At 37.5% G+C, this 26,062-nt stretch overlaps 1 protein-coding gene across 2 annotated transcripts in view; it reads right to left on the bottom strand.

Annotated features, from left to right (window-relative positions):
- LOC115224251 (sarcoplasmic/endoplasmic reticulum calcium ATPase 1) overlaps positions 1 to 16,273 on the bottom strand; it is a 129,149-nt gene extending 112,876 nt beyond the window's left edge. The window contains exon 1 of one of the 2 annotated variants that reach the window (XM_029795055.2): positions 15,263 to 16,273. In XM_029795055.2, coding sequence (XP_029650915.1) covers positions 15,263 to 15,380 — 118 coding nt within the window. In that variant the 5' untranslated portion in view covers positions 15,381 to 16,273. The remainder of the gene's footprint in view (positions 1 to 15,262) is intronic. The other variant, XM_029795056.2, reaches the window with a different exon arrangement.
- Between the last annotated feature and the right edge of the window lie 9,789 nt (positions 16,274 to 26,062).

Below are 26,062 nucleotides of genomic sequence, written 5' to 3' on the forward strand. Positions count from 1 at the left end.
AGAGGTCGTTATTTACCCTCCAAGTTACGGGCAGCTTAGTATATATATTTCTTTACTGCCCACAAGGGGCTAAACATAGAGGGGACAAACAAGGATAGACGAAGGGATTGAGTCGATTATATCGCCCCCCAGTGCGAAACTGGTACTTTATCGACCCCGAAAGGATGAAAGGCAAAGTTGACCTCGGCGGAATTTGAACTTAGAACGTAACGACAGACGAAATACCGCTAAGCATTTCGCCCGGCGCGCTAACGTGTCTGCCAGCTTAGTATATAACATACAGTGTTTATTGAAGATCAAACTGTGTATGAAGGACTAAAGTTTCCTAAGGCTCGTTCGTTCAGTTTTCCGTCCACAAAATTCATTCGGAAAGCTTTGATCGGTTTGGGGTTATAGGTGCTGCGTAGTGGGGACTGAACTACAAACGGCGCGTTTGCATAGCGAGTTTTCCAACCATACAGTCATGCCCGCATTATATATAAAAAAAAAATCTCTTTCTCACAAACACACATAAGGGGGTTGCTGAAAAGTTCCTGACTTTAAGAGTGTCGCGAAAGGCCAAGTTGGAGGAGGCCCAACCTTCCGCGATCTTTTACAGGACTTAGAAAAACTGAAGGACTTCTGCAATAAATTTGTGAATCTAAGAAGGGGAATATGTTGAATAAAATCATAACTGGTCCTCCTGTATTTTCTTATAACCCAAAGCCAGCATATTTTCAGCACCCCTTGGTATGTGTGTGTAGATTTGTTAGGAATTCTTCAAAACATCATCCTCAAACCATTTTCTCACTTTCAACACCTTGATACTACATAAACCAATTATTCAACGACTCTTGCTATTAGCTTTTATTTTACTTTTTCCAATATCCCCCTGTTCAATAACTCCCCCTTGATCTATATATCCATAGAATTCCTCTTTCATTAACCTTCCTAAATCCTATATCCGTATTTTATTTTAGCATCCATTTAACAAAAAGCACACATCGCATCTAGTTAAGCACAGCGTCTTTCTGGAAATTCTTCCATTTCACTGTCTCACGCACGCACATACACACACACACACACACACAAACGAACACATGTCTCTACAACGTGACTAATGACGGCTGGTAAACAAACTTCGAAATCACTGTCAGCAATTTCCTGGCAAACATGAAGGTGTGTGCGCGTATACACACACAAACACAACCTCGTGAGACGTTACAAAAGTATAATTACTAGGGGGGGGGAGTGTTTATATATAATTAACCAACATTAAATGACGAAGTATATTTTAATAGCTGAGCCTCGACTTGGTAAACATTGCTAAATAATGTTATATTTTTTTGATGTTTTACATGGATTGCGGTCATGCTGGAGCACCTACAGTCTTGAAGTACCGAGTCGAACAAATTGAACCCCAGTATCTAATTTTTAAGCCTTGTACCACTTGGCCTATCGGTAAACGAACCGACACCGGTTGTCAAGCAGTGGTGGGGGACAAACACAAATATACCTGCAAGAAATAGCAGCCAAAACTGACAAATCATACCCAGCCGTCTTAGTAAAGGGCAGTACATGTGCTTCTTGCTTCTATGAACATACGAATAGATAAAAAAAAAAAACGCGTATAACCAGGGATGGAATGCCTTTGGTTATAGGTTGCTCAATCATGGTTCATCTTGGGGTAAAAAATAAAAAAAACACTCTGCAAAAGGAGTATTCCATTTTGGAAAGACCGGAGACAATATACAGCGCTAACACGCTATCTTAAAGATATCATTTAAGATTTGAGTGTGTTGGCAACGCACGTGTGCATATATATATATAGATATATATATATATATATATATATATATATATATATATATATATATATATATATATATATGCACACTCAGATACTGTTATGTCTTCTGCTTGATGTTACATAGCTAGTCTCCATCCAAAAGGAGTGCGAAAAAGTGGCTTCCACCTCCAAAAAGATAATCAAAATTTATCAATGAAATTAAGAGAATCGTAATGAATAATTATGGTAACACTAAGAGAAACAGAAGCTTTCAGTCAGAGTGAGCAAGTTTGTGTTTATGTTGTTATGCATGCCTCTGTGTTCACATTTGGCAACAATATGCTTCAGAGGAAAGCAACAACAAATGATTTCATTGGTTGAAAAGCTTAAGATAAATCCGGTTTTGTTGAAAATACCACTGATATATATCACTATCTAAGTTTTGTTTCTGCACGTGCTGTACAATAAGGATAAAAATACAAATGGACTGTGAAAAGTTGAGTGTGTGTGTGTAATTGAAAACCAAGAGGCGAATGGAGATTTATATACATCCAAAACTTTTTTTACTGAAAAGTTTTCCACGGCATAACAATGACCAACATGTGTTTCTACTGCAGCAACTGCACATTGTTCTGTATGCAATTATGCATATATATATATATATATATATATATAAATCCAAATTAAGAGAACGGAGCAGGACTCCTTAACAACAATGTAACCTTCAGGTATCTAAGGTATCTTCGGCCCGATGAGTAGCTAGCGGAGTTACCCCTGGTTGAGGAATTATTACTTCTTAGGGTTTCCTAGCTAGGAAACATACGTGGCCTGGATTTTACCTGCTCCAATCCCTCAATTTTGATTTTTATTTGCATTCATAGCAACTCTGGTTGTTAACCATGAACTATAAAATAACTCTTTTTTCAGTTTACTAAACTTCGATATGGGAAAAAAACCTATCAGCTTCAGCATCAAACTATTGTTCCTGAAAGTTTTTTTTTTATACTACTGCAGACTCCTTGAAGATTACTAACTTCCCACACCTAGATCCTTGGATCTTAGAATTTATAAATATGTATGAAGACAGAACACCAAAGTGAGAGAGAGAGAGAGATAGAGAGAAAGAAGGATGAGCAAGACAGGAGAAGCCATAATGTAAAGGCTTTTGCTGTGCTTTCATATATTCACTCTTCTTTCACTGGTTCACCCTGGTTATCTGTCACATCATTCACCTTCTTGAATATTTCTCTCAAATAGATTGAGACAGGAGAGAATACTCTTTGGTCTTGCTGGAGACAAAGCAGCCTCTTCTGTGCTGGTGCCATGGATAAAGAAGCTCAGAGTATTAAGTGGTCTCTGACAAGCTATTAAATGAACCATCTTTTGCTGGATTCATTGTTTTAAATATATAAAACACACACACACGTAATTTGAACTTACATATTCAGTGACACTTCAAATCACAGTAGATAAAATTATTAATATCAGAACTTACAACTGCATTGTGAACACTAATTTTTAACCATTTTATAAATAAATGTGTGTGTGAGGCTATGTGGTTAAAAAGCTTGCTTCACAACATGGTTTTAATTTCAATTCCGCTGTATGGCAACTTGGGTGTGTGTAGTTGAAAACCTTGGGTTAATCAACACCTTGTTAGTAAAATTTCATAAATGGAAACTGTACTGAAGCCTGTCATGTGTGTGTGTGTGTGCACGCACGCACATGTATCATTACACCAACACTTAGGTAGTTGCAATTTTTGTTGCTCATAGAAAATTGTCTGGCATCTTGTCATGCAAAGACACAGAATAAACTACCTTCCCTGAGGACAAGTGTTAGTGTCAGGAAGGGTACCCAGTTATTGAATACTGCCTCAAGAAGTATCTTCATACCAGTAGAGACAAAATGGATCTATGCTGACACAAACGCACACACACACACACATATATATATATATATATATATATATATTATATATATATATAATGCACTGTTCAGTGATAGAAAAATCAACAAAAACAGTTTTCCACCTTTCCAGCCCCCTTTATAATTTAAGGTCTAAGGAGGATAACTTTTACCTTTTTTTTTTTACTTTTTATAATTTAGGTTTTTACATTTCTGTTCTTTAACCGTCTGTGTTTTCAATATGCTGCCTTCTCAATTTCTTCAAATTTCTTCTCTTAATTCAATTTTTCTAGTCCGTTATGACATGTGGTTTGTGCCTGATGGATATGTTGGAGATATTTCTCAACATATGAAACTATTAGCATATATTTAAAGACATGTATCGTGTCCTTTTAAATAAATAATATACATATCTTATTTAATGTTCCTTTTCTCTCCACACTAGTATGAATTGGACAATTTGATAGGAACCAGCAAGCCAGAGGGCTGTGCAGAGCACCAATGTCTGCTTTGGCATGGTTTCTATCACTGGATACCCTTCTCAACACCAACCACCTTATAGCATGTACTTTTTCTTTTATTAATCACGCTAATTTTTCACAGCTCATTCTTGACATCCATCATGCTATTACCACCAACCATTTCTAGGACCCTTTATCACTTGCTCTTTCTCTAGCAACTATGTGGTTGCCGTTAGCGTCTCTCTCCCATTACCCTCTTGTTTCTTTTATTACACTCTTCCATTGCTCCAAGCATCATCTGTCTATCGCTTCTGGCACTTTCCTATTTCCCCTTGATTTTCTACAGTCACCCCAATTAATATCTCATCATACTCATACTCTTACTAATCCCCCTAGTTTATCTTCTGCAACCACCACTTCTACTAATTCTGTAAGTCAATGTTAATTTGAACAACTTGGCAGTGTTGTCAGTGAGAACTTATTTTGTCTTGTGAGGTACAAAGCAACTTCACCGGTGCAGGTGCCACAATAAAAGTACTCCCTAGATACCTGGCTGACAATTGAGCAAACAACATAACTCTAGTACCAAGTGCCAAACAAAAAAGTGGTCAGTGTTAGGAAAGGCACCCAGCCATAGAAACCATATCAAAATAAAACATGAGGAAACAGTCCAACAACCCATCTAGAATAATGGTAAGTGAATAAGAACCGATTTGAATCATTAGAACTCCAACCCATGGCATCATGAAAAGTGAATATTTAGTGTGTGTGTGTGTAGAGCACACCAGACCAGAGGAACCTTAGGAGATACAACAATACCAAAATTATGTTATATAATCGTCGTTTTTATATTCCCTGCTGGCATAGGGCGAATGAGACTTCTTGAAGTATTCTACAACCAGATGCCTTTTCTGCTGTCAATCCTTAGCGTTTTCAAGTTAAGGTACTTTATTCAACTTATCTTTATACGATAAACCACAACACAAATTGGTACTACAATTAGTATACATTGGCTTTCATACAATTTCTAACCGGATTACTTTTCAAGACATTGAGGAAAGTTGCCTCAAAGCTCCACAATCCTAAGCTATGCAGTTGTAAAGTTTATTTTTTAATCACATAACCATGCCTACATCATATTACATATGTGTGTAAGAGAGAGAGAGAGAATCTCAAGGTACAACCCACTGTGGGCAAATGTCATTTCCTGTGACTTTGGCCTCGTAAGTGAACAGAAATTAAAAGGTTGTTAGGTGTATTCTACTAGTAACTCCAAGATATACTGTTGTCCCACTAATTTTTCCTGACAATTATGTTAAGGGCATATATATGTCTTGAATACACAGCCACCTAAGTTAATTCAGATTTAAATGAACAATTGTACCTCAACTTTCAAATGATGGAGAACTATCACCACACACATTTTATATATGTGTGTGTATATATAAGGTGAACTAGCAGAGCTTTTAACATGCTGGACAAAAGGCATAGCAGTATTTCATTTGTGTTTATATTCTGAGCTCAGATTCCACTGAGGTCAACTTTGCCTTCCATCCTTTCGGGATCACTAAAATAAACACTAGTCAAGTACTGGGGGTCAATGTAATTTACTTTGCCCCCTTCACTAAAAAAACAAAACTGCTGGGTCTGTGCCAGAATTTCAAACCATGAGATTATGTGTTTTGCATGTGTGTATGTGTGTGAACTGGTGATTTCGAAATTTAAAAGAAAGACTAGTTTTGCAAATGACATCATCGGAAGAAACAAATATCTTCTTTCTGATGTATGTTATTGAAACTTCACCTTACATTATGGCTCGCTTAATTATTATATTATTATTATTAATAATTTTTTTAAAATTTTTTAAAAAGAGGCAGAAGTCACTTGTTGCAGGGCCATGCCGCAGGATTGATCTTGGGACTGTCGTAACACAGTGAGAGCATTCACTTTACCATTGAACTATCATCAACATCACTAGCTTGTGCTCTCAGCCATTCTCTCCTTCGGTGTGTCTTAGTAATTAAAATATTGGCAATGAGCCACCAATATTCGAAGTGGTCGATTCTTATAAAGTAAATTGTCAATTCCACTGTATCAAAAGAGTACTCCTAGTACAGTGATGCATATTTCTGTACATACGTGAGTGTGTGTATATGTATATGTGTGTGTGTGCACACAAACAGTTATACAAACGTTTGTGTAGATGTTTGTATGCATACACTCATGTGCATGAATGTATGTACGCACACATATTTCCACATTTTATATAATTGAAATCTAAGAATTTAATCAAACTAAAATCACAGACATGCTACATATTTCTTTTATTTTTTTGCCAATTATGAGGAAATTAGTTGAGTAGGCATCTCCCTTTAATCACTGTAGAACAGGTTTAAAAGAAGGCCACTTCGCTCTATTGCAAATAAGATTCAATAATCTTTTCATTTTTTTTAATTTTATTAATTTTCTTCAAAAATTTTAATACAACAGACAGCCTAAAATTAAAGTACATTTCTCAACAGGATTTGATTGCTTTCAGAAATGGGAAAAAAAAAAAAAAATTTCAGCTGAGATACAAGTACCACATGCAACTAAGTCCTTAGTTCTTGATCATGGAAAACATCAAAAAGCATGTTTTCGTGAGACAAATGAAGCTAGAACTACATAGAAGATGCTCCAATGAGACAAATTTCTGATTCTGGAAGATTCCACTACAATGAAAAGCAGTTTAAGAAAGGGACAATATTGTGCAACGCAACAGCAACTTTTGCCAATAGCCCCCGGCAGTTGCTTTGAAGGGCAAAGCTTCTCAATCAGCATCTTATGATAATAGCATATACCATTTATTCTCAGTCTTCTCTCCTGATGAGGAAAAACTGTCATTATTAGCATTGCTTTCTCTGCTGTCCATCAAGGAGTTTATTTTTACCTGACAGGTATGCAGACATTTCTTGTCTATCAATACGCTGGCGTCTCATCTCCAGCGCAGACTGGCATATACATGTTTCACCGTCAGCGAGGATTTCTTTTCCCTAAGAAGGCATCACCTCCATTGCTATAGTTAGGTACACGTCTGTATCAGATTTCATAACGAATCTCTCTTTTGCAACTCTGCATGCCGTTTTGGGACCCACCTTGCGCAAAACTGTTCTAAAGCCAAGTCTATCTGATGGATGATTTAACGGGCAGAAACATTAACTAAATAACATTTGCCACTTCAATAGCCACCCACCTATTCAACAGAACCATCACACAGACGGCGTTTGTCATCAGCATGAACATAGCCAAACTTCTGGTTTCCTCATAATATACAACATTTACACAAATATCAAAACTGCCAAACCCAAGCAGTAAAACACTACACTGCTCCCTACAAGTACCGAAGGCCTAAAATGGGCAGAAGTTTATGTTATACCTTCAGTGAACAGAAAATAACTCACTAATCACTGTCCTTCTTTAGAGCAAACAAAATGGAGATGTTCCGTTTAATGTAACAACAAATTAACTGACATCTCAAGCTCACAGCTGCATCATAATCGTTCGAGATACAATTTCAAATGCAAAACAAACAAATCTCCCATCAAAAGCCAATTTTCTTTCCATGAAAATAGCACATTATGAATAAAGCTTCACCATAAATATACACACACGTGTACGCATGAGCATATGCACACAAATCACACCTATATAGGCATCAATATATATATACATATCAATATATTTTTTTATAAATATACACCTGTGTATGTGTCTATAAGTTTGTATATATATGCATGTACATACATATGCATGCATGTACATGTATGCATGCATGTACATGTATGTATATATATATGCATGCATGTACATATATATATATATGCATGTACATATATATATATGTACATGTATGTATATATATATGCATGCATGTACATATATATATATGTACATGTATGTATATATATATGCATGCATGTACATATATATATGTACATGTATGTATGTATGTATGCATGTATGTATGCATGTATGTACATGTATATATGCATGTATGTATGCATGTATGTACATGTATATATATGCATGCATGTACATATATATATGTACATGTATGTATATATGCATGCATGTACATATATATGCATGCATGTACATATATGTACATGTATGTATGTATATATATATGCACATTTATATTCTTTTAGTCTTTCACTTGTGTCTGTCCTTTGACTGCAGCCATGCTGGAATACTGCCTCATACACACACACACACACACACACACACACACACACACACACACCACACACACACACATGTATTCACATATATAACTCCATATGTGTATATATGTATTCTAAGTGTGTATAGGTTAGTGTGTATGTGTGTGAATCTATATATATATATATATAACGTATGGATATATGTATATATACATGCATTTGTATATACATGTATACAAACTACCTGCATATACATAGACACACTATTCACAAAGTGTACTATAATGCTACATTAAAAACTGCAACGGTCACATGTATGGGTGTGTGAAAGAGATTTCAAGCAAACAAAATGTAATCAGAAGTGTATGACCCTAATCAAATGAAACCAGCGATATGAAGTTAACTGGGTGCCACATCAAGCTAGTTTAGGGGGTCTGTAACGCATCATAAAGATGCCCTAAATGAGAAATTTAATTATGATTTTGTCTAAGATATATTTTGTAGATCGAATCATCTACATGAAGGACCAAGATCTGTTTGCAGTAAGAAGGGCTGGTTCATATAAGTGAAGACAGAGGTTTTCACTTTTTTTCTCCCAACCTTGATAATTCACCTGCTTGCAGAAAGACACACAGAGACAATTATGTCGAATGTTAACTCTGCAAGACGAAGTAAACTAGGTGTCGAAATTTCAAATAGGTAGACCCTTACACTGCAGATCCTAATTTCGTTTTTAAACAAAAAAACTTGCCCTAAAATAAAACTTATGTTTATGTGGATTCACTAAAATATAACATTGTTCCTTAAGCAACCTCATGATGTACTTGTTAAATACTGTCTTGATATAAACACCATTATATATACATACATACATACATACGTACATGTGTGGTTGTGCATAATTATTGAGGTTTTTTTTTCAACAAAAACAATAGCAATATTTAACACCTTTAAATGACGGTCTGACCGTCTGTCAAGCAAATGGAAAGCATTAATTGAAGTAGATGGTGAATATGCTCCGGAATAATCATTTATAGATGTTTTTGTTACATGTTATTGTTGAATAAAATTTGGGGGAAAAAAAGCCGCAATAACTAGGCACCAATCCAATATATATATATATATATATATATATATATATATATCAACCCAAGCTAGCATGGAAAACGGATGTTAAACGATGATGATATACACACACACGCACACACCACGTATGTGCGTGTATGTGTAGTGTGACTACATTCACAAACTTTATTCGTGCCATAGTTTTGTAACATCCATGTAAATCGTAGAAAGGTTTCTCACCTGTTTAAGAATATTGATTAAATGACAAGCGTTAACACAGCAATGCCTATAATATATATTTGTGATAATCGAATTCAGTCAAGGGAATAAATAACCATTCTTTCTGATATCGGCACAAGGCCTGAAATTTGGTGAAGGGGTCAAGTCGATTACATCGACCCCAGTGTTCAACTGGTACGTATTTTATCGCCTGTGAAAGGATGAAAAGCAAACCCAACCAAGGCGGAATTTGAACTCAGAACGTAAAGACGGACGAAATACTAAGCATTCTGCGCGGCGTGCTAACGATTAAGCCAATTCGCAGCCTCAATAATAATAATAATGCTTTCTACTATGGACACAAGGGCTGAAATCTTGGGGGAGGGAATAAGTCGATTATATCGATCCCAGTACTCAACTGGTATTTATTTTATCGACCCCGAAAGGATGAAAGGCAAAGAAGACCTCGGCAGAATTTGAATTCAGATCGTAAAGACGGACGAAATGTCGCTAAGCATTTTGCCCGGCGTGCTAACGATTCTGCCAGCTCGCCGCCTAATGAATAATTTCTGATTAAAGTACAAAACCAGAGGGTCGGTCGATACCATCGATCCCCCAGCGCTTGATTGGTACTTTATCAAGCCTGAAAGGAAGAAAAGGTAAAGTCGACCTCCGCGGAATTTTAACTAGAATGTAATGAGCCGAATGAAATACGACGAAGCATTTTGTCCGATGCTCTGAAGATTCTGCAAAGAAATTAAGCGCAAGTTTATTAATTAACATCCGACAAAAATTATGTACATCTACTTCATTTATTATTTAATCTGATGATTCGTTGATTAAAAGTATAGCATCTCAAAAGGATTCCGAGTTTTGGATCAACTTTAAACAGCAACTCTTGTACAACATTAATAGGTAAAGCTTTTAGCGCCGAGCCCCTACGCAGGAAGCTGCTTTTCATACGGAGGGCAAACCGACCAGGGGTTAACCTAGGGGAGTCATATTAACATATCCTCAGCAGGGCTATATTTAGCAGTATTGCAGACCCCACTCCCTACCCCGAGCAAATCAATACACTTGGCCCTATTAGTATTTGGGAGTAAGTCACAACATACAGACAAGAATTGGGCCCCTAGACTCGTGAGACTCTAGAGCAACTTGCCCAGTATGCCCAAGCCTGCTCCTCAGTGAAACGTGGTTCACATTTGAGTATCGAACCCGGTCAGCGGGCTTCTGACAGCTTCTACTAATATTTTAACTACTGGGTGACTGTCCGCAAGTACACTTAGTCACAAATACGAATGCACCTTAAGTATCCATTGCATAAATATAGACACATTATTAGGTCATATTACAATAAAATAGAGATCGTTGGATAAAATTTTCAGCAACACAATCACCTGCAGTACCGCCTCCACTCCCCAAAGATTTTTAATTGAGTCACGACAATATATTTCCCAAATCAGTAAAAAAAAAAAACAACCTTAAGCCACCCTAAATATTTCACATACTCTGTGTGTGTGATATGTAGATCAAATTTAAAGACAAAAAAAAAATCGATTTAATGTGTGGGGACGACCTCATTATGATTTAGCGTTTAATTAAGTCAAAAATTCCAACTAAAAATTAAGACTACGTACTCCAGAGTAAGTACCAAACCAACAGAGGGGTTGGGAATACTCTACAGGGACGTTTGACTTACTAGAAAAAGCAACCAAATCTCCTTGAAATAATCTGATACATTATACACACACGCACATAGCTAGGCAGGAGACATTGGAATAAGCGTTTCTGATACAGGCAAGGTGGCCACAGTTGGAAATCCTTTGGTCACAAGTCTGATACAGGCAAGGTGGCCACAGTTGGAAATCCTTTGGTCACAAGTCCTTTCGACAAGGACTGGTCGGCTTGGGGCTCCTAAACAACACATTCTTGATTCAAGAATGTGCGGCAAGCTCTTACGTGGCCGCTCTGTAAGAAACAGCAGTCAAATCTCCCTCAATTTCGCATCCTTTTTTTTTTTTTCCAAGACAAAACACTGAACAGTTTTTGGAGACAGACAATCTTGTTTTGTCTTAAATCGTAATGATTTTTTTCCCCCGATATGAGACAAATTAAATTCGATAAAATTAAGATATATATATATATATAAAAAAACAGGTTTTTATTCTTAAACTGTCTATCGTTTCAATATGATAAAATATGTTGAAACACTCAACACAACGAGAGTGAGGGAAGAAATAACGTGAAATTACATCAGATTTCTATCAGATGGCCCGATCTGATGCTGCGGTATGGCTTTAGAATTCGATGCCATAGCAGAGACATAAAATCGAAATTGGTAGAAAAATACATGAGAGGAAGTAGGGTGGGGGTAGAAGCAGAGAGATGAGGAGGAGGCTGAGAATAAAGGTGGGGGGGGGGCAGAGAGAGAGGTCCTCGACAGAGAAAAAGATTTCATCCGATTCTGATGATAAAATGCTTTTAGCATGATGTTTGGTAAAGAAACAACACCTCAAAACATCTGTGCACATTTTATAATATATATACACACACACATACATACAGAGGGGAGACAGACGACTAGTCACAGAGACTGCCTCCGTACCAGAGGGAGATCTCTCTTCTCTCCTCGTGTGTGTGTGTGTGTGTGTATTCTCCGTCACTACGAAATCTAGCTAAATATGAGAGAGAGAGAGAGTGAGAGAGACAGAGACCTAATTATAACAGCCAGAGACCTAATTGTATAGACAAGAGAAAGAGAGACCGAACTATAAAGATATGAAGGGAAAGATAGAGAGAAGGAAGAACAAAGATATATATATATATACCTAATCACAGGTACACGAAGAAACAAAAAAGAAAGTGTGATCTAACCATAAAGACATACCTTACCATAAAAATACGGAGAGATTTGAATGATAAAGACCAACTAGAGAGAGAGATGTTAACATTAAAATCATTAGAGAGAGAGTAATGTAAATTATGACAGTCTTGCAGTTATTTCTAATATATATATATATATATATATATATTATATACATTTATATATACCTTATAATAAAAAATGAAACAACCCACCCCGTCGTTTTGTATGTACTAAAAAAAAAGTGTGCGTCGCCACCTTTAGACGAAGATCGAAACCGGATTAAATTATCTGAGCTCGATGAAAGGCAAGACAGGAATGCAAGAGTAATCAAAATTGAGAGAATGAATATTTTATACACACTAAACACAAGAGAGAGAAAGAGACTCGAGTCTGGTTAATAGAAATACCAACAATAAAATATCAAAGACACTATTTTTACTTTCAAGTTGCTAATTAAGAATGTCGACTGTACAAGCATGTGGATTAATTACACACGCACACATGTGTGTATATAATACTTTATATATCATATATATACACGCACACATATGTATATATATGTGATTTTAGTCAACATTTACATTATAAACGAAGCATTAAGCACCACACACAAAATTAAATTAGTCAACGTTTTAAACAGCCATCCACACACCATACAAATATGTGTATATTCTATGTATATATATACGTATATATATACGTGGCGATCGCTGGCGGCGAGACCGGGATAACAATTTCTATTGTTCATTGCTGATAATTTATATAGTAACGAATCCTCCCCTCATCACGCAAAGACGTCACCGCCTGGGCGAATGTCTATGTATGTATATACACACACATATATATATATATTATATACTTGTTTTATATATATTTGTTATATGTACACGCACATATAGATACTAAAAGAGGTTGTTGACTTGATAGTAGACGAGAGGGGGGGTAATGAAAAATGACAAGCCATTAAATAATACATATATATATATATATACACACGTGATCATATATACTACACATACATGTGGTACGTATACACAGACAATACGTGTATGTATAATTCCTTACATTATACGCACGTTCGTGTGCGTGTGTGTGTAAAATTCAAGCTCTTTCGATCTATCTATATATTATATATATATATAGATACGTGTGTGTATGTGTCTATATATATTATATATATATATATATATATATATATATATACGCATATATACACACACATGCTTAGTGAATGACGATGCAGTTTTTTTTCCCCCATAATGTTCAAACAGTTCCTTTAGGAAAGAGACAACTAAAATGTGCCACCCCCTTTCTGTTTCCTTTCAACCTTGATAAATCGTTCAGTAACCTTTGTTGGGGATTGGGGGTGGAGGTGGAGAGAAGATTCTTCCCATCACAAAAAATATTTCATAGACATAGGGACATACCATAAAGACTAAATATGGTTTTACTATTTTATTCTAGTTGTTTCAACAACCGGATGGCAATTATTTTTCTAGTGTTCCCACCTCACATTCGAACTCAAGTCCCTCATAGCCTAAACTTCAACTCAGACGAAGCCTTTCCCTTACAGTTGATCTTTTTTTTTCTGTTAGTAAACGATAAAAACTCAGCACTTATATATATGTATATATATATATATATATATATTATATATATACTCAATATGTAGAATATAAGGATTCCATTATAGATCAATGTCCAGACATACCAATACATGTGATTAATCCACAATGGCTATCGACAGGCCTAGAAGAAACACCATTATTTTTTGCATATGTGTGTGTGTGTATATATATATATATATATATATACATACATATACACACGCTACAGATATGTAACAATCATTACACACACACATATATATATACATCTATATATATAATATATATGTATATATATATATATGTACGTATGTATGTATATATATAGAGAGAGTACTTTGGAAAAAGCTGTGTAATATATATAATCATAATTGCTATACACGTAGGTCTAATAATATACATTTCCTGGGGGAAAATATGTATTTTGTATTAAACATACATAGACACACACACACGCGCGTATAGACCATTCCAGACAAGAAAGCAATTCGTAGAACATCATGGAAGAAAGAATTAATAATAATAATAATAATAATAAATCAATAATTTAAAGTTCAGTTATAAGAGAAAAAAAAAAGAAACAGAATCTTTAAAAAGAATCGACAAAAATATTTTACACAACTATTAATATACATTTATATACATACATATATATGTGGATATATATATGTGTATACATTTATATACATACATATATATATGTGTGTGTATATATATATATGTGTGTATACATTTATATACATACATATATATATATATGTGGATATATATGTGTGTATACATTTATATACATACATATATATATATATGTGGATATATATGTGTGTATACATTTATATACATACATATATATATATGTGTGTATATATATATGTGTATACATTTATATACATACATATATATATATGTGTATATATATATGTGTATACATTTATATACATACATATATATATATGTGTGTATATATATATATGTGTGTGTATACATTTATATACATACATATATGTGTATATATATATGTCTGTATATATATATATATATATTATATATATATATATATGTGTGTGTGTGGGTTATACATTCATCTGTGATAGATGTATATATATATATATATAGAGAGAGAGAGATAGAACATGCGTGTGTTGGATTATTCTTGTACTTACCATTCGGCCCATATTTCTCTAAGTTTTTCTTAATTTGATCATCAGTAAGACCAACATTACTATCAACTCCAAAGAAACCGCAAGCTTCGTCTGCGGTCTTGGCGTGTGCAAGATCCATTTTCAACTTCTTTACGTTGCTTTCTCTTAACCCTTAGAATTTGTTTAAAAAAAAAAAGATTTTTTTTTTAAGCTTTCAACACAAAGGATTAAATTTAAATTATTATTATTATTAATTAGCACAGCTTTTTTTTTTTTTTTTTTGGGTTTTGTTTCGTTTCCTATTTGTGATGGTATAATAATATAATCTTGTAATTAATTATTGCAGTCGTCGCGCAATACAGAATCCGATTTCGTGATGTCTTGGTTTGGTTGGAAGGTAAAAAAGAAAGAAATTCTTTTCCGAATTTTTGAAATAATTTAAACAGAAAAAAATATGAAATTTCCTTCTTCACTTAGAGATTCGGTAAAATTTTTTTTGGACCCCTGAGGTATGTATGTATATTATATATATACGTAATATATATATATATAATATACAGTACACACAAACACACCTTATCCCTTTTCTTCACTGGTAGAAGTGGTGTGTCTCGTCTCTCCAACCGTCTTTGCTCTCACACACACACTCTCTTCCAGTTATATATATTATATATGTAGATATATATATATATATATAGAAAGAGAGGACGAGAGAAAGGGATGAGGAGGTAGTGAGGAGGAGACCTTTTTTGTTGTTTTGGGATGTTGTTGTACACAAATTTAGATATAGAGAGAGAAAATATCTTTAAGGGGAGGGCTTCCAGCCAGAAAAAAATCTGCTAAAAAAAGGGGGGGTAACGAAATGAGTGTCTAGCCAGAGAGACACACACACACATGTAACACACAACTCCTTGGTGATCTCTCCCCTCAGAACTGCCGGGTCCGAGTAATACAGCCTCCGTTGAAGAGCGTATAAGCCCGATCTAGAGCGAGCTTATTCCTTGTGGCAAGCGGGGGGTGTACAGGTTGCTCACTGAACTACACGAAATACAACAGCTGCTGCTTATTACAACCCTATTGCTCTCTCTCACTCTACCTCTCACCCCTCTCGCTTTCTTTTTTTTCCTTCGCCACTCTCTCTTTTACTCTCTCATTCTCTCTCTTGCCCTCTCTCTCTCTCTCTCTCTTTCTGTCTATCTTTAACACACGGTCTTACATATTTACATAATTTACATTTACACACTCATGCATTTTATATACATGTACGTATATACGTATATGTGTACGCCTAATTGTGTGTCTATCTATCTATCTATCTATCTATCTATCTATTCATGTTGATATATATACACACACACATACATTCATACGTACATACATACATACATACATACATACATACATACATACATGCATGCATGCATGCATGCATACATACATACATACATATATATATATGTGTGTGTGTGTGTGTGTGTGGCTTACAGACTAATATAGCATGCACAATTATTTCCGCTGTTTGAGCACACACACACACACACATACACACACACACACATACACACACACACACATACACGCACACGCACACACAGAACTCGCTATAGAAAGATAGGTATACAACTTTCTATAACCAACCATTTTACGCTTTATTGAGTACAGTTTTCACACAACGTTGAATTCTCGAACATTTTTGACATTTTCTTCCCCCCCAAGTATTGTTAGTATCATCATTGTTATTTTAAAAATAGTTCGTTTTTTTTTTTTAATGATTGTTTATATATTTATATAATCATTTATTTATATTTTATTTTTTTCCCCTTTCTGCTTGTTGCTTCTTTCTTCCTCTTTCTCTCTCTCTCTCTCCATGATTTTTGTCAACGACCGTTTTTCACTTGAAGACAGAAAGTGGACCAGTCCAGAAATTCCAAGTACTAAATAGCAGAAGATTTTTTTAACAAAAATAAATACATAGAGAAAAAAAAAAATGTCCCTTTATTTATTTATTTATTTATTTATTATATTTTTCTCACACCCCCTCCACCTCTCTATCTACTGCGGTACCCGTACCCGTACTCTTACCTTGCAATCGTCTCCTCACCTTACCGATTTCTAAAAGAAGATTCACCCACCCGCCTCCCATCTTACCACCAGCACTACCAATTGCCAAATTTGAACTCGCAGTGCAACAGTTACTTGAGTCAGATCATTGTTCTGATTGCTGTTTTTTGGGGGTTATTTTTGCTCTCTATTTATTTATTTATCTAGTTACTTACTTACTCTCGTCCCAGGTCAGCTCCGATCCTGCAAAAATTAAAGAGGAAAGGTGTTCGTTCTAGCCCTGTTTACCCACCTCTCAACCCATCTTTTTGGCCTAAGTACACCTAGGTCTGTCTGCATTACAGTGCTAGCTTTAACCACTCCGTTTCTCCCCCCCCCCACCATTCGCTTTCTTTTTCTTTCTTTCTCTTTTTTTTTCTTTTTCTAGGACGGTAGGATATGATTCGAGCAATATAGCAATATTTGGCTGCTATTTCTAACCGGTCGAGCGACCTTGTGGGTAGACACGATGCTACCACTTAATTATATAAACATGAGTTCTCCACTTAACGGGGGAAAAAACTCTCCTATTTTCAGGTCATTATGTAACACGGTGTATCATTTTTAAAAGTTTGTTTTTCTAAACCCATATTCATTGTGATGTAAATTGTTTTTGTTTTTTAAATTCTACCTCACAACCTTATTTCAGGTAAGCTACATGTTGAGTGAGTATCGTCCGCGTATTTCTCAGATGGAAAATCTCACCTATTTTTCATTCAGATTATTATTTAACATTTTTATTTTAAATTTAATTTTTTCTTTCTATTTCTAAAACTATATTCGTTGTGGAGTAGAATTTCTTCTTTAAAACCAGTTCACAACTTTAAAGGTAAGCTCCCTGTCAAGCGACCGGCCATCATCTCATTTTAAATCGTAAACATTTCCCCTTTCGCTTAATTTTCACCTTATTTCTTTTTAGTCGAGAGGGTGTGTGTACGTGTGTGGTGGGACTGCTTGAACGCCCCACAATCTCATTTTCCTTTATTTATTTTTTTAAATCCTTGTTTAAAGTATATAAAGAAATCTCCCTGAGGTATCTGATTTCATTACACCTAAATTTGTTACGTCCTCAAAACGAATATTCAATAAAATAAATAGAAATGCAAGAATGCCACCACATCCCCATATCGTCTGCCTTTCATTTCTTACTAACGTGTGACTGTAACCTAAAATTAAAGCAGTCGTTATCAATTATGTTGTTTTCCCCGGAGTCGACAAATAGTCAAAGGTGCTCCAACCACGACTATTCTTTCAACATTTAACGTGTCTTTCTTTCTCATGTGGTAGGTTTGTGTGATTTGAAAGGAATTTATCTGGTATTTTTTTGCTATTTTAGACAGATTGAGGGACCGCGTTAAAAGGCAGTCGTTATTCGTGTTACTGTTTAACCCCGGGTCAGCGTTGACCGAACAAACTTAGGATTAGAAGCGTTCCAGTCGTGACTATTTCGTTTTATTTTATCGAACCGCGGCAGGATATGAATTGAAGAAATTTCGACTATTCTTTCTAGCGGGTGGAACAAACTGCAAAGAGAGTCTCTTTCATAAGCTGTGTAAAGTGTAGGACTCCCGACCTTTAAAAAACCCTTAATGGTAGCTGTTTCGTTTCACTGAAACGTCACTTGTGATACCAATATTTATTACTTTTTTTTTTCAGTTCGATTCTTTTGACGAATCGCTATGTTATTAGTACTAAACACCAAACTCTGATTGCTAAGTGGTGTGAAGGCAGAGAACAAAATACATGCACAAGCTCATACATGCATGCATGCATGCATACATACATATATGTATTGGGTTGTCCGGAAAGTTCGTGCCGATTTATAGTAGCTTACCTTTTGACTTAATTTAGAACATGGTTGAGTCCATAAAGTAGGATTTGACTACACCTCCATTTAGAGTACAGCTTAAGCTATCTTTTCGTGGAAGAAGGTTTATGTTCCTATAGTCTGTGTTAATTCAGTAACCCTTTAAAAATGGAAAATAAGAAAGTTCATTTTCGGCACTTAATGCTTTGGGAACTAGACAAAAATTGCTGCAACTCGGCTGGGATGTGTTACCCCACCCTCCATATTCACCAGATATTGCTCCTTCGGATTTCCACTTATTCAGGTCTCTGCAGAATAGTCTTAATGGTAAAAAATTTCAATTCCTTGGATGACGTAAAAAGATACCTTGATGAATTCTTTGCCACGAAACCACCTCAATTCTGGGAAGAGGGTATTTTCAAGTTAAAGGAAAGATTGAGACGCATTATGCAACAAAATGGTTCATATTTGGTTGATTAAAAATGTAATGGCAAGTATTTATTGACCTTTTTCTTTCCTTTAAAAAACGGCACGAACTTTCCGGACAACCAATATATACATACATACGGATGTATGTATGCAACGGAATATGCCTGCTTGTGAAATCCACGTGCAAGTGGCTGAGTACTCCGCAAACACGTGTACTCTTAGCATAGTTCTCGGAGAGATTCAACGCGACACAGAATTTGTCGAGTTCGGCCCTCTGAAATGCAGGTATAACTCGTTTCTACAGGTGAGTAAACTAGAGCAATGAGAAATAAAGGGTCTTGCTCAAGGACACAGGGCGCTGCCGGGTATCGAACTCACGGTCGTGAGCTGAATATATTAACCACTGAACCATGTCTCTTCAGATACACACGCGCGCTCTCACAACGTGCTTCGTTCAGTTTCCGTCTGCCAAATCCACTGAACCCAGAACCATGTGGCTGGGGAAACAAATTTCTTACCACACTGCCCCTGTATGTTAGAATTGTTTAAAGGTAAGCACCCGTCCACGACCTCATTTTACTTACCAGGTGTCACCGATTTCACTTAATTTGCGTTTAGAATATTCACGAAAGAAAAAAATTATAATAAATTAATTTTTTTTTTAAATAAAATAAAAATGGAAGCACTCCGTCGGTTACGACGATGAGGGTTCCGGTTGATCCGAATCAACGGAACAGCCAGCTCGTGAAATTAACGTGTAAGTGGCTGAGCACTCCACAGACACGTATACCCTTAACGTAGTTCTCGGGGATATTCAGCGTGACACAGAGAGTGACAAGGCCGGCTCTTTGAAATACAGGTACAACAAAAACAGGAAGTAAGAGTGAGAGAAAGTTGTGGCGAAAGAGTACAGCAGGGATCACCACCATCCCCTGCAGGAGCCTCGTGGAGCTTTAGGTGTTTTCGCTCAATAAACACTCACAACGCCCGGTCTGGGAATCGAAACCGCGATCCTATGACCGCGAGTCCGCTGCCCTAACCACTGGGCCATTGCGCCTCCACAAATAAAATAAAAGTGAAACTATATCAACACCATGCAACCACATGTTCCTTTGATCATTTATCGAAGGTCTAACTGATTTCAGTTACTGGTGGAAGAGTGGGGTGGTGAAGAACCCTTAAAAGAAAGTTTTAAGGCAAAGGTTCACAACCATTTTTCACCTATGGACCCCCTTTGATTATTATTTCAATTCTGGCGGACCCCTAAAGCCATTCGATGTTTAAAAACTAGTTTTATTGAAACTTCTTTCCAAATTCCTATTTTGCTTTTCGTGGAGGCGCAATGGCCCGGTGGGAATCGCGGTTTCGATTCCCAGACCGGGCGTTGCGTGTGTTTATTGATCGAAAACACCTAAAGCTCCACGAGGCTCTGGCAGGGGGGGTGGCGACCCCTATTGTACTCTTTCGTCCCAACCTTCTCTCACTCTTTCTTCCTGTTTCTTGAGTAACGCTGCGATGGACTGGGATCCCGTCTATCTTGGGAGGAACACATACGCCATAGAAACCGGGAAACCGGGCCCATGATCCTGGCTAGGCTTGAAAAGGGCGCATAAATTTGGCTTTTCACACATTAACTTGAGTAGGTTGTGTTATGTAAAATGTTAGAGAAAGAAACCCAGCTGTTTCTTGCAATACATACAAATACATACATCTAAAACAAAATTTTTTCAGGGGCCCTTAAAATACTATTGTGGATCCCGAATTTACTATTTTGTTACATGGACCCCCCAAAAATTTATGTAGACCCTCAGGGGCCATACGGACCCCGGTTGAGAATCACTGCTTTAAAGGATCTTTTGGTAGCGAGCCAAATCAGCGATTGGGTTTCGATTGCCAATCGGAGTAGTTCCTTTAAATTCGATTTTGTTTCTTTTCAAACTTACATCACTCCACCCATACCTCATCCTAATCCACTCCCAGGATGTGAATGAACGCCACAACATGCCATTTGTTCCTTTAACAGCTCATCGGGTACCAGCAACCAATATTGGTTTCAAATTTTGGCACAAGGCCAACATGTTTGGCCGAGGTGGGAAGGTCGATTACATTGACCCCAGGGCTCAAATGGTAACTTATTTTATCGACCCCAAAAGGATGAAAAGCAAAATCAACCTTGCTGGGATTTGAACCCAGAAAATAAAGACGTACGAAGTGTCACTAAGCATTTTGTTCGGCGTGCTAACGATTCTGCAAGCTCGCCGCCTTTCATCAGCAACTAATAACGGTTTCAAATCCTGGCACAAGGCCAGAAGGTTCGGCGGTGGGACAGATCAATTACATCGACCCCATTGCTCAGATGGTACTTATTTTATCGACCCCTTTAGGATAAACGTCAAAGTCGACCTGGGCGAAATTTGAACTCAGAACGTAAAGACGGACGAAATCCTGTTCTTAGAAAAATACATGAACGCCACCCAATCATATGCTCCTTCGAAAGATTTTTGGTGCAGACGAGGGTTTGGTTTATTAAATCAACTCCAGAGCATGGCCATCTCTGCAGCTTTATAGGTCCCTAGGCAAATCAATGCACTGTGGACCCTGTTGTATGTATTTATTGATAGCAAACCACAACATACAAGATAGACCAGAATTGGGCACCTAGACTCCCGAAGAACCCTGGGCAACTGTCCAGTATACCCGTTCTTTAAGGCGGCCGTACTTCATAGCTTGAATGTTATATGAGAGGCAGAACCATTAAAGCTTTGGATAGAATGCTTTGCGGTATATGCTCCATCGTTATGCGTTCTGAGTTTAAATCCTGTTGCGTTCAATTTTGCCTTTCATCCTTTCGTGGAATCGATAAAAACAGCTGCGTAGCGTTAGTTTTGGCCTCTCTCTTCCTTAAACCTAACATGTTTTTGATTACAATAAACACACGTATAATAGTAGATAGAGTGGCCGCCCTTTGAGACCCTAACACATAATCCACATATCCCTCGCTACGCCACTACGATACTATTAAGAACTAGTCAGGTACTGGGTTTCATTCTTTCCTGTCTGTCTCTGTCTCTCTCTAAATTGGCTGCTGCATTGCACTATGATAAGGGTCGTGAGAAACAGTAGCGTAACTGATGGGGGCACGCGAAAGGGATGATCTGCCCCGGACAGCACTTTTAAAGGAGCAGCACTTTTCGATCTGTCGTATAATCCTGCACAGGTTGGGGCCCGCAGTGCGGTAGCAGCAAACTTAAAGGTTGCTCCAGACGGCACACACTCTAGCTACACAGAGACCTTTTCTCCCGAAATGGAGAAAAGGATAAACGAAGGAGTTAGAGACCTTTTCTCATACAAAACGAAAACAGAAAAAAAAGTGGAGGGTGGATCTAATATGAAGTTATAACATGGAACAGATATAAATGGGAGCAAGAAAGATTAGAAATATAGCAACTAGTACTAGTAATATCTTGGTATCATCATGTACCATGTTTTCATTAATGTCTTTAGGTGTCTATGTCGTCGTGAGCAAGCACAGCTACCTGCTACCCTTTCGACTTTTGGCCCTCTTGATCTTTGACCCTCTAGATCTTTGACCCTCTGGATCTTTGACCTAGTGGAACAGCTAAGATGTAACAACCAAAGGGATAGAGAGCTGCACCAGCACTGATCCACCACAAGGCCCAATCCTTATTGTTATGTGCTGACCTGAGTGCCTTAATAACCCTGAGAGCTATATCAGTAGAGTGCAAACTCTTGGTAGTGCAAGCTCTTGGCCTCCCTGCTGGACAGGTCAAAGGATAGAGACCAGACTAGTATGGACCACCTCTTCCCAGATGTAAAAATGGGTCTGTATAGAGTCGACAACCCTGCCAAAAGAAAAAAAAGACCGGATTTACAGAAGCTTTGATGACAATTGGAAACCAACAAGATCTGAAAGAGGAAGGCCTTCCTTCAAGGAAACGTATGATGTGGTGCAGCAGAATGTGAAAGAACAGGTCACACCTTATGGAAACCAGCATCCTGCATTACACGTCATACCCTAACCTGGGACCCACGATGCAAGTAGAAGAGAGAATGGTACCCCAAAATAGCTGAAGGTAGGATACAGTGACAGAGCTGAAAAAAGGCAGGGAGAAGATAAGAGAGGAGCAGAAAAGTCAGTTTAGATTTGAGAACAGAACAGCAGAGGAAAGCTTTCTCTTAGGGAAACATGTGATAAGGTACAGCAAAATCTGAACGGACAGGCCACACCATATGGGAACCAGCATCCTGCTCTGACCTAGAACTCAGAAGAGAGAGAGAAGAGAAAATAGCTGGCAGTAGGGTATTGAGGTAGAGCTGAAAAAGCAGGGATCTAATATGAGGGGTGCGGAAAAGACAGCCCAGAAAAGACGAGAATGCAAGAGAAAAGTCGTCGATGGCTCCGCAGTGTATTTTATTTATCGACCCAAAAATATTAGTTTCAAATTTTAGCACAAGGCCAGCAATTTCGGGGTGGGAGGTGGGTAAGCCGATTACATCGACCCCAGTGCTCAACTGATACCTATTTTTATCGACCCCGAAAGGATGAAAAGCAAAGCTGACCTCGACAGAATTTGAACTCAGAACGTAAAGACGGACGAAATGTCGCTAAGCATTTTGCTCGGCGCGGTAACACTTCTGCCACCTCGCGACCTTATGAATCCCCGAAATATTAAAAGGTAAAGTTGGAGATTTGAACTCAGAGCGCACGAATAAATTCTGCCTATCCGATGCTCTGTTGATTCTGCCATTAACATTTTGTTAGTAATACATTACTCAAAATCGTGGCACTTCGTCGGTTACGACGACAAGGGTTCCAGTTGATCCTATCAACGAAACAGCCTATTTGTGAAATTAGCGTGCAAGTGGCTGAGCACTCCACAGACACGTGTGCCCTTAACGTAGTTCTCGGGGAGATTCAGCGTGACACAGAGTGTGACAAGGCTGGCCCTTTGCAATACAGGTACAACAGAAACAGGAAGAAAGAGTGAGAGAAAGTTGTGGTGAAAGAATACAGCAGGGTTCATCACCAACCCCTGATGGGGCCTCGTGGAGCTTTAGGTGTTTTCGCTCAATAAACACTCACAACGTTCGGTTTGGGAATCGAAACCGCGATCCTTCAACCGCGAGTCCACTGCCCTAGCCACTGGGCCATTGCGCATCCACACAGTACTCAATACCATTTAACTATCAGTGATATTATTACTGCATTAATTGAGGTGGCAAGCTGGCAGAAGCATCAGCACTTCAGCCAAAATGCTCGGCACCATTTTCGCTCCCCTCTGCGTTCTGAGTTCAAACGCCTTCGAGGTCGACTTTGCCTGTCATTCTTTCGGGGTCGATAAAATAAGTACTACTTGGACACTGGGGTCGATGTAATCGACTTACCCACTCCCCCGAAAATTGCTGGCCCAGAAAGTCCCACGGGCTGCAATTTGCCCATGACCGCTCTACTAGGTTGCTCGTTGTGCTAGAAATAGCAGTCAAATGTTCTTCAAATCATGCCCAACCTTCTTAGACAAAGGTGCCTTTGATAATCTCGCCATGCATTCTCTCGTACACAGGGAAAAGATGGGATGGTCACGAATGGAATGTCTGCCCAATTAGGTCTGACTTGTGACTAACAACAACAATTAATTATATACTGATTAATTGCAATTATATTCTGTCACCAATAAAAGCAACTCATATTCCGTTATAGAACGAAAGAGCGGTGCAGGATGAAGGGCGGTTGATGCGGTAAACCTTAAGTTTCTGTCACAAAACCTAAATTATGGAAGACAGGACTTAATTTTCTAACATTAAACCTAAATCGACCAACCCAAATAATTTTATTTATGTATTCATTTAAATATTTAGTTGTATTTAGGGGGTCATTATGCCAATGTTAACACATGCTCTGGTTCAATTCAGTTCCTTGATTATTAGTTAATTGGTTGACTGTCCAATTAGCGAATCGACTGTTTGTTTAATTTGGTCAAACAGTAAGTCGCTTGTTTTGTTTTTCTTCGTCAAATCTCTTTCGTTGTTGCTTGCAACCTTTTCAATGACTTTTTAAACTTACGTCCGTTACAGAGACCGCGTTTCAATAAAGGAGTGGAATTGAATCAGCAGGTGTGTTAACAATATTGGTGTGACGACTCTCCCGAGACACAACAAAACCTGTTTCAACACACGAATTCACATAAAGAATCTTGCAAACCAGATTATAAAAAAAAACAAACGAAGTTTATATTATTTCTCTTTCTCTTTTTTCTCTTTTACTTGTTTCAGTCATTTGACTGCGGCCATGCTGGAGCACCGCCTTTTAATCGAGCAACTCGACCCCGGGACTTATTCTTTGTAAGCCCAGTACTTATTCTATCGGTCTCTTTTGCCGAACCGCTAAGTGACGGGGACATAAACACACCAGCATCGGTTGTCAAGCAATGCTAGGGGGACAAACACAGACACACAAACATACACGC

Source organism: Octopus sinensis, linkage group LG25 (genome assembly GCF_006345805.1).
Source record: "Octopus sinensis linkage group LG25, ASM634580v1, whole genome shotgun sequence".
Lineage (NCBI taxonomy): Eukaryota > Metazoa > Mollusca > Cephalopoda > Octopoda > Octopodidae > Octopus > Octopus sinensis.